Consider the following 14211-nt stretch of genomic DNA (forward strand, 5'->3'; position numbering starts at 1 on the left):
ACGGCATTCAGTGTATCAGTTATTACCTATCACCTATTTGCTAGACCAGAATATGACCGAATTTCATGCTTAGTTACCTCCTTTGTTGTTATTCATTCAACTCTTAATTCCACTAATATTTACTGAACATCCATTATGTGCTCAGCACTGTTCCGGGTCTGGGGGTGGAAAACACTAGGAATCAAAACAGACAAGCATCCCTGCCACTGTGAAACTGATACTCAAACGATAAATAAGTAAACATACGGTGCGTTGGGTAATGAGAACTGCTTTTGAGAAAACACAAGTCAGGCAAAGATGGGGGCCACCAAAGGAAGGCTCAAGCAGGGGAGGGAGCGAGAGAGCCACATGGAGATCTGGGGAAGTGCCCTTCAGAGAGAGGGAACAGCAGATGCAAACACCTGGAGGCAGGAATACCTGCACAGAGCACCTGGGGATGCGGAGTGGAGATAAGAGCAGAAGTGGGACAGGGCGACCTCAGGAAGGTGATGGGTGGGACAGATGCTCCTAGAAGCAGGAGTCCAGTCAGGACTGTTGTGTACAGTAGTCCTCCCCCCGCCCCCCGCACCTCCTGTATCCTAGATTTCGCTTTCCATGGTTTCAGTGGTTTCAGTTACCCCACAGTCAATTGTGGTCTGGAAGCAGGTGATCTTCCTCCTGACATATGGTCAGAAGGCCAGTAGTAGCCTCACACTATGTCACAGTGCCCACGTCATTCATCTTGCGTCATCTCATCCTGTGGGCATCTCATATCATCACAAGAAGAAGGATGAGTATAGTATGATATTTTGACAGAAACCACATGCACATAACTTTTATTAAGTATATGGCTATAATTGTTCTATTTTCTTATTAGTCATTGTTGTTAATCTTTTACTCTGCCTAACTTACAAATTTTTTTTTCTAACTTACAAATTAAACTTTATTGTAGGTATGTCTGCATAGGAAAACACAGTATATATAAAGGCTCGGTACTACCCGTGGTTTGCAGCATCTACTTGGGGTTTTGGAAGATATTTCCCTCAGGTAATGTGGGGGGGGGGCGGCTACTGTAGTCACTCCATGGCCATCTAGTACAGCACTTGCAAGCAACAGGCATCTTATAGATCTTCATGAATGAAAGAACGTACATTGCACTTGTGTATACTGCCTGACCCTGATTGGTCTTTCCTTCAAATAGAATAAATTTCTGCTAAATAAATAGGTGACAAAACTCTACAAAGTGTCCCAAGATGCACAGCATTATGAAAAAGAGAGCCTCATTGGGAATAGTGGGAAGGCCATATGTGAAACCAGGATTTCAGGATGGTCTCACTGAGCCCCTCCCCCAGCAAACAAAGCTGAGGCTATCAGAAGGGCACCTGTGCTAGAGGAAATCTGCTCGCCTCTGGAATTATTCAAGGCCACCTAATCCTTAGTGAAAGGAGCTGAGTTGATGGGCATTCTGTATGGGGTTCTGGGCCCCTACAACCCTGGCCAACATCCAACAGCCATCTAATTCCTGGAGCAAAGACACCAGTGGCCATCTTGGCAGGGATGGGCACAGTGGGGCGATGTTTTGACACATCTCCTCAAAGCATAGCTTCATGGACAAAAACATCAATTATACCCTCTATCTAGACTATATGTTTATTTATTTATTTATTTATTGTTTTCTAGGCTATATGTTTATTTATTTATTTATTTATTTATTTATTTATTTATTTATGTCTAATTAGAGAACATGGGGTGGGGGCGGAAGGGGCAGAGGGAGAGGGAGAAAATCTCAGGCAGACTCCTCACTGAGCGTGGATCCTGACACAGGGCTTGATTCAAGGACCCTGAGATCACAACGTGAACTGAAACCAAGAGTGGGAGGCTTTACCAACTGAGCCACTCAGGCGCTCACCAATGGGCCCTTTTAAATTTGTGGGTACTTTTGGTCAGTTGCTGAGCTCTTTGCTGTCTGTTTCCATAGCACCATCAGGGGTTCCCAACCTCTTGGTTTCAGGGATCTACAGCCACATCCTTCTAGGTGCCACATCTTCTATCTTTCTGCCTTCCTCACCCCAGCACGGCCCTGCTCTCACAACCCAGGCACGGTTCAGGCAGTCTTAACTACCTGTCCTCCTCCTCATCTGCTTTACAGAGGGAATTTTGGGGAACCCCATTCCCTGAGGTCACAACCTGCCCACCCCCAGCTCTGGCCCACTATTGAATGCCTCGATTCCCTTTGCCTCTGTCCACAAAGCCAAACACTGATGGCTGGAGAAGGAAGTGACCCTTAATGTTCTGAGAATACAGTTGCTAAGCCCTTCTGCACAGTGCCTGCCGGCAAACAGGAGGAAAGGTGAGGATTAGGGTGGAGGAGCATAAAGAAGTTGGATGTTTTTACAAATTTCTTCTTTTGCTGCCTTTGCAACTCTCCATGCATCTCATGCCAGTGTCCAGCAGAAAGGGCACCTGGCTATTTGATGCCCTCTCTTCTCATCACAGTACACTGAACAGCTTGCAGACCAGTGATGTGGGAGACCTGAAATCTTATTTCTCTCACACTTCCTAGCACTGTCTCCTATGGGAACACATTTTGGGACCCTCATCCAGAAGGTGACAATATCTGTAGCAAACCATTTGTTACCTATACTCCTGGAATTCGTCTGTGGCAGCCATTTTTACTCATAAAAGAGAAAAGTTTGTAGAATTCAATTCAGATGTTTCTTGTCTCTCAAGAAAGAACTCCCAGGTTTCATTAAAGCGAAGTGTATAATGAAAAGAGATACCTTAGAAGCTAAACCAAGAAGTTGACTTCCAAAGGCTCCTTGTCAATTTTAGTGCAGCCTCAGTGGCAGCCCCTATAGGGGTGACCGACACCGGCATCATGAAATGCTAACCCTCCCAGAGGAGGGGCGAGCTGGTGCACTGCCCAGAGGAGCGTGTGGGTGCCTACCCTGTCTGGAGAGCGGCTTCTGCACAATATCAGATTGCTCGGAGCCTGCCACCCAGATTGCCTCTTTAGAGGCATAAAGTGACACCCTTAGCCAAGGGTAAAACAACAACTTCAGACTCAGGTCAGTCTCTGAACAGGAGTCCCCACTGGAAGGTCATACATTGCAATTGCACCTCTCACCAGGTGGCATATAGAACTGAATGGGATTTCAGAAGAAGATGACTAGCACATAATCTGCAGTTTCCAAGACGCTCTCCGTCTGCTCTGTTTAAATTAGGATTCAGGTCAGGCTCTTGAGTCGGGGTGGATATAATTAGCCACAACTCCATTGTCAGATGAAGTAGCTGCTATTTTGTAGGGCAGGCATTAGATATAAGGTGCTTTAGATAGTGGTGAAAAGGAATGGGTCCTTTTGACTAAGAGGAAAAAACATACTAAAAAATCTACCCAGAGAAGAATCTCATTTGCAAGGTTCTTCCCCAGTTCTTACAGAACCTGCTTATTTTGGTAGTGATTTTTAAGGGCTCACCAGATGACCTCAGAGTGGCCACTATGATGAGGACACCCATTCTTTGTTCACGCTCCGGGCTGTAGTCCTTGGTCATTTACCACCCATAGCCCTACGTAGCTCTGTCCCTGTCAGTAATTCACTTCCACCCTCCCCCAGACCTTGTTTGCTTCTGGCAAATTAACTTTTTTTTTTTTTAATTAAAGAAGATTTTATTTTTAGAGCAGATTTAAATGTACAGAAAAAATCAGAGCAGAAATAGAGTTCCCGTACACTTGCTCCCACCGCTCTGTTTCTCCTGTTAACGCCTTGCATTATTGGTAAGGCACATTTGTTACAGCTGATGAACCAATATCAATACATTATTCTTAACTAAGGTCCACATTTTACACTGGGGTTCATTTGTCATGTTGCACATTCTGTGGGTTTGACAACTGCATCATGTCACACGTCCTCCACTGCAGCATCATACAGAACAGTTTCATTGCCCTAAGAATCCCCTGTGCTCCGCTTTGTCCCTCCTTCCCTCTGAACTGTGTGCAAATTAACACTTTAGGAAATTGACATAGAAAAAAAAAAGGAAACTGACAGAGAAAATAGGGCTGTGTAACAATTTTATAAAAAATTTTCCAGTATTTCCTTCAGAAGTAGAGTAATAGTCTCCCATCACAGAACACGATGCCCTCAAACTTGCCAGTCACCCCTCACACAGATGGCTGTGTGGCTTGAGGCTTTGGTTTTTTAAAGTGTTGGATGTGGGCATCAGTTTAGGATGAAAACCATTCGGATTTCTATTTTCTATAAATTGCAGGGAGCTAGACCTTTTAGGGGACATTTTTAAGGGAGGCATTATAATCTACTTGTTAAAAATCCATATGCTCTGTGACCAAACCAAACCAAAGCAAGCACACGTGGAATGCTGGAGTGAGGTTTGCTCCCCGAGAATTTCCAAACCCAATCTGTCGTGGTCGAAGGTTGCTGGGAATCTTAATTCGCAAACCCTAATCCGACAAGGCCAATCGTGGCTGAGAGCAGCCCAATGGCAGGAGGTCTCTTACTCACTGTGGGCTCTGGGTCCTCACAGCATCAGGCACAGCCTGGTCCCTAGGAGACTGAAGGAGCAGGTGGGAGCAGAGGTCCAACTCCAGCCGTCCTCCCTCCTCTCGACGGAGAGCTTCTGCACCAGCTCATAGCTCCCAGTTTGAGTAAGAGGGGGTTTAGAGAGGCATGGATCCCCATGGGCATCCTTTAAGTCACCCTAGACACATGGCAGGCTTCATTATTCAAATTAGAAAAGCTATGGATTTAACCAAACTCATTTTGTAATTGGTAAGAACACAGAGTCAAACAAAGGTGATCTCTGTTTGCTTAAGGATGTTGGAAGGAAGTTTTGCTTTATGAGAAGAGTTAGGTCTAGTTTTCTCCCTACAAACTGAATGGCTCCTGTGCCTTCGCTCCTTTCCTTCTCCAGAGAAAGGAAAGGAGCATCTGGAATCCTTGCCAAGGCTGTGGTCACATCGCCACTGACTGCCCCAAGTGCTATGGATACTCAGTATTAGGGATAAGCTTTCAGGAAACATGTATTTCCATGAATACTGAAATTTTTTGAGAGAGAGAGTGAGACAGTGAGAGTGAGTGGGGGGGGGGGGAGGGACAGAGAGAGAGAGAGAGAATCTCAAGCAGGTTCCATGCCCAGCTCAGAGCCTGATGTGGGCCTCCATCCTATGAGCCTGAGATCATGACCTCAGCCAAAATCAAGAGTCAGCTGCTTAACCGACTGAGCCATCCAGAAGCCCCTGAATATTGGATTTTTACAAACAAGAAAATACTAACTTCTTTCCCAATTTATGTTCAAAAAAGGAAGACTAACTAGAGCCACGTTAACTAGGTAACATTCATAGCTGGTTGCCTAGAAATCTTCAGGAGCAAATGTCAGGTAAGAACACAGCAACAAGGTGACTTGTCAGTGGCTGTGTGGATCTGGGTGTGAACATCACACAAATCATTTCTACACAGCCGTGAGAAAAAGTTTACACAAATTATCCAGGGCGCCAACAGAAGACGCTATTGTCTCTTTTCATCTTGCCAATGGCTGGCCCTAAGTCCTTTGTGGGGACTTAAATTCTCCATCACTTTTGCAAATGATACTCTTTTCTCAGAATCCCTGGGAAATGTCGACTTGTGGAACTCTATTAGCCATTACTGGTCGATATGGCTCAATCATTAAGCAATTGATCAGACTTGTCCAGAGTTCATCCTCATCTGGTCAATCAGCCAATTTTATCGACAAAATCACATAAGCTAGGTGGGGATCTGATAACTAGCTTAGCCCATTGGCCACACTGAAGGCTGAGAAAAGCAACTCCGCCAACACGCTGGAGGAAGTCCCATTCACTGGCCTTAGGAGAAAGTGCCGTGTGTCTAAGGGAAAAGAATACAGTGGGCAAAGGATGTCGATCTTTCAAGTCCTGGACCTTAACTGCAAGGCAAGGCCTCCCTGGAGGGCGGGGAGGAGAGGAGAGAGGCCGAAGAGCTAGGCTGCACTCCCTGCCCGCTGAGGGTCACCTGGAAATGGCTCAGCTACGCAAGAGTTAGAGGAAAGGAGGCAGGTGGGCAGAGAAGAAATGCATACCTTTCTCCGAGATCTTTCTTCTTTTTAAATGAAAATCATTGTAATTTTATCCTGGACTGATAATAGTTTTTGCTTTTACACTTGTTATGGGGGCGCCTGGGTGGCTCAGTCGGTTGAGCATCTGCCTTCGGCTTATGGTCCCAGGGTCCAGGAATCAAGCCCCGCGCGGGGCTCCCTGCTCAGTGTGGGGGGGCCTGCTTCTCCCTTTGCTCCTCCCCCTGCTTGTTCTCCTTCTTTCTCTCTCTCAAATAAATAAAATCTGTAGACTGGTTAAGAGGATCCCCAGCTACCACTCACACCTGCACAGAGGTCTGCTCCCCTAAGGGTTGCCTTTTCTCCCAGAAGAGGGGAACCATACAGGGTGGGGCAGTGGGGGGCTGTAGGCTTTCCTGGGGAGTGAAGTTCTCACTTCAAAAAAGTCCCTTCTTTGACTGACAGCATCTTAGGTTCAAGGGGGGAGGACAGACACCTCCCACAGTACCTGCTTGTAGGTCACGCCCACAGCGAGTCTCAGCCTGTGGTATCCATGGGCTAGAGCATGGCTGGTGGGACGTGTCTCTTCCATTTACAGTCCAAGAATGCAAAAAGTGACAGATGTCAGGGTATGTCATCGAGGATGTGCCCAGACACCTTCGGGGCTAGGATGACCTACAGATGTGGCTGCTTGGGACTGAGCAAGATTTGGAAATTTGATCTGGGGCATTTCCTTAAAAGAAATAATATTTGGCAATGCTGGGTCCTCGTAGTCACGTGGTAGCCATGAGCTCACTCGATGCCACCCATGGCTTGTCACTGTCATTAGCAGCCTGGCCGGTGTCATTCACCTGTGGGCTACAGAAGGCATGCAGCTGTGCAAAGCCTAGCAAAGGGGTCTGGGTGAGATGGAGGCAGGTCTGCAAACAGGTTTTTGGAAGCCACTCGCCCTGTGTCTCCTTCTCCATCCTGGTATGGGTGCTAAGAACACATGCTATGTCCTAGCTTCCTTTCTTCTTCCATCCTCCTGCCCATCGACATCCATCCATCCATCCATCCATCCCTCTACCCACCCACCCAGCCAGCCATGCACCCATCCGTCCATCCTAGCAGGTCCAAGGAGGCCTTTCAAAACCCTGTTTCCTTATTTCTAGCACCTGTTTTGCTCTGGTTCTATGTTCTCTGCTGACTCAACCACTCCTCACAGAATACACATTTCTTCCCCACTGTGCTCCCACGAGGACTTTTCTCTCCTTTCTTTTCTCTGACCTCGGTGTCTTTCAGGGCTCCTGACCTCCAAGGCTATAAAATGGGAAGGAAGGGGTCATTCTTGGCCATTAATCAATCATAGCCAGACACTTTTTGGGCACTGAGGAAACCACTGTGCAAGTGTGGTCCCCTCCCCAGAAGCACACCCTGCAGGAGAGGGAATAGTGTTGGGGAAACTGAGGCATGTGCAGGCCACAGAGGGGCACATTGTGGGAGGGCAAGGCTGGAGGGGGCTTCAGCAGGAGTGAGGTTGCCCAGTTTGCTTGTCCTCAGGTCTTTGTCACTGCATCTCTAGGTTCACCTTTCTTTGGCTACTGTTCACCAAGCTTCAATCACTTGGGAACCCATAAATTTTCCAGGGTAATTTTGAAATTACCCATTACTTCAAAAATTTTCCTTAGATTGATTAGTCTTTTAAAAAAAACCCAGAAATAATTACTTCTCCCTTGTCCTAAGCCATGATATCTGCCAAATCACAGATTTGATGTGCTTGTATACTTTTTCTAATTCTTATTATAATTATTCCATAATTAGTAAGGAATATGGTCTACTGCCTAAGGTCACACACCTGGCAGGTGCTTATTACACTCTTGGGCAAGTCCTTTTTCATGACAGCTTGATGGTGAAGTGTGTTGTGTTCATCCAGGGACAGTAACCCACAGACACTGTGCTAAATCGTTTCTGTGCGTTATCTCACTTCATCCTAATTCCAATCCTCTAAAGTGGGACTTGTCAGCCCATTGTCCAGATGAAGAAATGGATTCAGAAAGGCCACACAGCTTGCCCATGGTCATACAGGGATGAGCTGGGTCTTAACCATAATTCTGCTTGATCTCAAAGTTCATGCTCTGAACAACCGCACAACCCAGTCTCATTTCCCTATGCTCATTCCTGAGCCTTTCTAGCAACTTTCTGAATCACCCCCATTTCCTCAGTATCTCCTGCATTATCTAAGATTAAGTTTGATTACAGTTGTAAAAATTGTTTAAGTATTTTTTTCCCACACAAAAAAAGGCTAGGTGGAGTGTCCAGGATGGGTAGGGTCATTCCACAGACTTCAGAGCATAGTACTATTCAGAGGGCATTGGGCCTCATGGGGCAAAATGGCTACTGAGCTCCAGTTATCACATACATGTTCTTAGATGGATAAAGAGAAAAAGAGGGCCCTTCCCCTCTCTTTTAGGGACGGTTCCTAGAAATCTCATATAGCACTTCTATTTATGTCTTACTGGTCAAAGTTTGGTCATATGGCTTCCTGGGCTACAGGGGAGGCTGGGAATCATTGTCCTTTAAGTATAATGTATCATGCTATAAATCAGGATCCTGTTTCTGAAGAGGAATAAGAGAATGGAGGCTCTGTCTTCTAAAATAGCCCAAAGACCCTGTAGCATCTATGTTGAACAAAATTCTTTTCATACAGTTACATTCATGAAAATTGGAAGAATGTGTTTTGTTAATGTTCCTGGGACCAGAATGTATCTATCACTCTAGATTCAATCCAGTCCCCAAATTAAACAATCTGGAAAAAATCCCACACAAAACGTTTTCCGTATGTGACTGTCACCTCCAAGCCCATGGGAGAGCCCTGCTGCCCTGCACGTCCCCAGCTAGCCCATGGAGGCTGAAAGACAGAGAACAGGCAATGATTTGTGTTTGTGCTGGAAGATTGTATTGTCATTTTATTCTGCCCATGGAAGAAAGTGGATTCATGCATTTCAATACAATTTTTAAAAATAATAATAGGAACAAATAAGTATTTCCAGTTAACCCTAGGTTTGCTCAGAAATTAAATTACACATTTCTGGGGCAGCGGAGTTTACTCAGGGATGCCACGTATTACAGGGGCAGCCAGAAACAAATAAACAAGCCCTGAAGTCTGAAATGGAAGTCTGATTATGAATATTTCCCGCCCAAGTTGAGTTTGCTAGAAGCTCTATGTGGTCAATTTCCTGCTTTGAGGCATTTCTGGAAAGGTAAGATTGATGATTTTGAAAGCAAAACCAACTAGTCATTTGACAACCAGTCATAATTGTCACTTGCTAAAGATCGGTGATGATCTTGCTGTCACAGTCCGGAACTGGCCCCAACCAATAATGGGGGTTTACTGCTCTAAGGAAAAATGGTTTACGACGCACTAGCCCTAGAACCAAGACTCTAATCTTGGGCAGAAGGGGCTTGGGAACTGCCTCCATCTTACTGCTCTAGGCTCAGGGATGCACGGGGTGCCGGTCGCCGAGCTACCTGGAGGCACCCTAGAGCCAGATGCCAGCTCCGCCTAAAGCCTGGTGTCTATGGTCCGGGAAGCCTTTGTCGGGCTGTGGGGGGTCGGGGGGCTGGGGGGACTCGGAGGCTGCCATTGGCTGCAGGCCTCTAGCACGGCCTGGACTCACTTGTCCGTGAGTTGGACACATGCAGAACTGCCTCCAGAGGGAGATCCTGATCAGCCCACGGGCCCTGGCACCCCCACACTGACTTGGGGAGGCCATGCTCTCTCTCAGGCACAAATCTTCCAAGGCTTTATTCACAGTGTCTTAAAGGACACTGATTCTTGGAGCACATTTATCCTGAGTAAGTAAGTGTCAGCACCCAGGTGGGGCTGAGGACAGAGCACAGACTTCCTGCCTCCCTGGCCCCTAGGGTCCTGGTTTTCAGAAATAACTATTCATACGGGATCATCTGAAAGGTCTGTCTGCTGTCCATTTGTTTCTCTGAATCCTGGATACTTAGACCAGGAGAAGCTGCTTCACCTGAGAAAACAGAATACATCTATCTTATGACCCTCACAAATCCAACCACTGATGCTACTTCCTTCTCTACTTTGACCTTGATGGAACTCAAAGACAAGGCTGTGAATTTTCTAGATAAAGACCTGTGCTCAAATACCCAGCCTCTGCATGCAGCTCAGCCTCTCACACGGCTGTCCTGCCCTTCATTTCCCATTTACCCAAGCCTTTCTCTTTGGATCCCAGCCGTACTGCTTGTTGCTAATGCACTCTCGAGCTAGTTAGCTTTGACTTCTCCCAGCTTCAGCCTTCATAGCTGTAAAATGGGGAGAACAGTGGTCCTTACCTCAAAGATTTACTATCAGGACATAATGAGACAGTCCAGGAATAAGGTTGCCTTTATGACCGGCACAGGTCTTGTGTTGCTTTGATGGTGATGATGATGATTGTTCTTATGTCTTTTTTTTTTAAATTATTTTATTTATTTATTCATGAAAGACACACAGAGAGAGGCAGAGACATAGGCCGAGGGAGAAGCAGGCTCCCTGCGGGGACCCCGATGCAGGACTCAATCCCAGGACTCCAGGATCACGCCCTGAGCCGGAAACAGATGCTCAGCCACTGAGCCACCCAGGTGCCCCATCCTTGATTATATTTTATAGTGTACATTTGTGTAAACTACCTCCGATCTTTTGTGGTATGAATTAGAGGTGAAATAATTAAGATAAGCACTTTGTTGTTTAATTGGAAGACAGTCTTTCTTTGGCACAACTCTGCAATTTTTTGTCCATGGGGATTGCTTTTCTACATTCAAGGGTGTCTGCATAAACTATTTTAGCCACAGTTTTATGGCAGCTATTAATTTTAGCTGCACGAAAGTTAAGAGAGACTTCATAACCAGCCTCCATCATGTTTTGCCACACACCAAAGAGCTATGTAGGAATCCATAAAAATAACATAAAAATGGTTAAACTGAGGCCTCGATGTATTTTTTTGTCTGCATTGATGAAGGTTAAATAAAAAGAGGAAAGACAGAGTGCCTTGGTTTTGCTGGTTTATTTTGAAGAGCGAGGCAGTTAAGGCAAAACAGTCATCCCAGTGGTTCCTGGGCCGTCTCAGGAGGGCGATGAGGAAAACTGGCCACAGTTAAGGTGCACGCCTCTGGAGGCCCAGCTGGGCCATGTTTTCTTCTGACCTGACTTCTTGCTGACCTGCCAGAGCAAACCTGTCTTCTTGTAGAAAGAGTATATTTTTATAGACTGAAGAATTGACCTTCTATTTAAGTTTACCAGTGGAAGCCCAGCGGCCCTGTCACTGCAGGGAGTAAGTGGGTCTGGTGGCCCTCGGCCCGGTGTCAGAGCACGGGGATGAGTCTCTGCTACCTAGCTCTACATATCTGCCTTTTTATTTCCATCTGTGGCATTTCCTTGCACATTGCTGGTTTATTAGGGGGTGCATTAATTGAATTTGTACAATAAATCTAGTGCCCTGGGAGTCATCCAGCTATTTACATTGATTTGTTACATAAATTCAGGCCGAAGAGTCTGAGGCAAGGTTAGCATTTAATTCTGCAGCAAAGGGAAAGCTCTTAGGGCTCAGCTTCCCTTCCTGAGTCGTCCCTTCTTGTTATTCTGTGTCTCTCTTCATAGAAAGCACAACCATTTCCCTTTAATTAGGCTGCAGCGAGCACAGCCTAGCATTAGGCCACTCAGCCACTCAGCCACTCAGCCACGCTTACGGCCATGGCCATTTCCTCTCTATGTTCTGTAGGAAAAGAAAAAAAAAAGTGTTTATATGCACGTATAAACCCCCACAAGTCCGAGGGTGGGGGGGAAACAAAGGAACCAGGTGGAATTACCTTTTGTGAGACCGAGGCCACAGGAACTAGCCAACACCAGAGAAGCAAGATATTTTGCTGCCTCATTATTCCTTTGGTTAAACTAATTGCCCTTTAAATTTTAAAAGGGTGCTTAGTAGAAATATCACTCACTGGTACAGGGTATATAGCATGTTTAATACAGGTTTATAGTAATTCAATAATTAACACATGTTTAGAATAATTCCCTTTCAGGGGCACCTGGGTGGCTCACTCGGTTAAGCGTCTGCCTTCAGCTCAGATCACGATCTGGGGTCCTGGGATCCAGCCCTGCATGGGAGCTGCCTGCACAGCGGGGAGCCTGCTTCTCCCTCTCTCCCACTTGTGTGCTCTCTCTCTTTCTCTCCCTCAAATAAATAAAAAATCCTTAAAAAAGAAAGGCTTTCATAACAGGCTTTTCTAATTAACGTGTTTATTTTTTTTAACTGAGGCTTTTACTAAATATAACGACAAGCCACAAACTGTTCCTTCACTTTCTTTGTCACTCTTATATTTGCAGGTCTGCAGTTTCCAGAAATCAAGTATTAAAATTCGACAAAGCAGTGGATGCTTGGCCGGCTCTGTCGGTGGAGTACGTGACCCTTGATCTCAGGATCATGAGTTCAAGCCCCACACTGGGCGTGGAACCTACATTAAAAACAAAACAACTAACACATTCCTGGTTCTTACTTCTCTCACACACAGTAATGAAGGCAACGGATTATAACCCATGAGATGGTACTAGAATCCCTAAGTCCCCACTGATATGGACAAGTGGATAAACAAATGGAGGAGTAGGGACAGCTCTTCCTTACAGTCAAAAGCTAACTAGTAAGTGTAGAATGAATGAAGGAGTTGCAAAAATCTCCCCGTGGCTCCCTAGTAACAGCTGTTTCTGGCAAGAATTGTGTATGGATGCAAAAACTAGTGGAGAAAAGGATTGAAAAATGGAATCTTTACATAGTTCAAAAATATCACTAATTGATTACAAAACAAAAAACACCACATTTCCAGCAGAGAAACCTGCAGCATCCACCCCAGCCAGGCGGCCCTGGCCAACAGTACAGTGTTGGGGTGAGTCCATACCGTGTGCCTCCTGAAAGGATGCCCTGGGGGCAGCCCGGGTGGCTCAGCGGTTTAGCGCCGCCTTCGGCCCAGGGTGTGATCCCTGAGACCCCGGATTGAGTCCCACGTCAGGCTTCCCGCATGGAGCCTGCTTCTCTCTGCCTGTGTCTCTGCCTCTCTGTGTGTGTCTCTCATGTATAAATAAGTGAAATATTAAAAAAAAAAAAAAAAAAAAAAGGATACCCTGGGAGGAACATAACAGCACTCCTGCGGTTCTGCCAAGAAGGCCTCACCTGACAGGAATAACGAGGCAACATCAGAGAAACCCAAACTGGTAGACGTTCTACAAAATACCTGGCCTGTGTTTTTCACAGGGGAAGGCTCACGAAGGCAAAAGGCTCAGGCACTGTCCCAGATTGGAAACGATTCAGCAGACACAACAACTAACTGTCGTGTAGGATCGTGGAGCAGTAGGAAGAGAGCAGCGGGACAACTGGCAAGCTCCGAATGGCTGAAGAGTCCATTATCTCTCATGCACGTCATCTTTAAGTGTTGACAACTGCATTCTGTCATAGTCTTAGGAAGGGCGTACTGAAGGATTTAGAGGACATCGTGTCTCTGCAGGTTACTTTCAAACATTAGGAAAAGACTCATGTCTTCCCATCTGTGTGTGTGTGCGCGTGTGTGTGTGAAAACAGAGAGTCGGAGAGAAAGAATGATAAAGCAAGGATAGTAAAATGTTAACATTTAGGGAATCCAGGTGAAGAGTATGCAGCTTTTTACTTGTTCTATTTGTGCCAACTTTTTGGAAGTTGAAATTATTTTGATATAAAAATTTCAGGGGCCCCTGGGTGGTTCAGTGGGTTAAGCATCTGCTCAGGTCATGATCCCGGGGTCCCTGCTCAGAAAGGAGCCTGCTTGTCCCTCTCCCTCTCTCTCTCTCTTTCTCTCTCTCTCTCTCTCTCTCTCTCTCTCATTCAAATAAATAAATCTCTAAAAAAATTTAAATATAAACCACGAATTGTTTTAGCCTCTTTGTGGTGTCACTCTTAGTAAAGAAATGGTCAAGGAGTTAAGTTTCCAGATCTGAGCCCACAGGAGTTCCATGGCCGAACCATACTTCCAAGGGCATTGTACGCCATGCACTGAGCCCAGGGACAGGGGAGTACAAAGAAATGGCCAGTCCATTTAGTCGCTGGTGGAAAGACTTTTCACTCTGAGAGGGAACACTGTCTTCACTACATCATGAAATACCAGAGC

At 45.9% G+C, this 14211-nt stretch overlaps 1 protein-coding gene and 1 long non-coding RNA gene across 12 annotated transcripts in view; one reads left to right on the forward strand and one right to left on the reverse strand.

Moving 5' to 3' along the window:
* The window catches only part of LOC119865610, a 28644-nt gene extending 14471 nt beyond the window's left edge, over window positions 1–14173 (forward strand). Inside the window, exons 2-3 of the long non-coding RNA XR_005377496.1 lie at window positions 932–1026; window positions 12407–14173. This is a non-coding gene — a long non-coding RNA (uncharacterized LOC119865610). The remainder of the gene's footprint in view (window positions 1–931; window positions 1027–12406) is intronic.
* CFAP61 (cilia and flagella associated protein 61) overlaps window positions 1–14211 on the reverse strand; it is a 275980-nt gene that overhangs the window by 9565 nt on the left and 252204 nt on the right. The window contains exon 28 of one of the 11 annotated variants that reach the window (XM_038571442.1): window positions 11423–11795. The exons of the other annotated variants lie outside the window; for them this stretch is intronic. Within the exon in view, the coding sequence (XP_038427370.1) occupies window positions 11789–11795 (7 nt within the window). The 3' untranslated portion in view covers window positions 11423–11788. Of the gene's footprint in view, window positions 1–11422; window positions 11796–14211 lie in introns of those variants that run through there. 11 annotated transcript variants of the gene reach the window in all.

The sequence above is a fragment of the Canis lupus genome, chromosome 24 (assembly GCF_011100685.1).
Source record: "Canis lupus familiaris isolate Mischka breed German Shepherd chromosome 24, alternate assembly UU_Cfam_GSD_1.0, whole genome shotgun sequence".
NCBI classification, from domain to species: domain Eukaryota; kingdom Metazoa; phylum Chordata; class Mammalia; order Carnivora; family Canidae; genus Canis; species Canis lupus.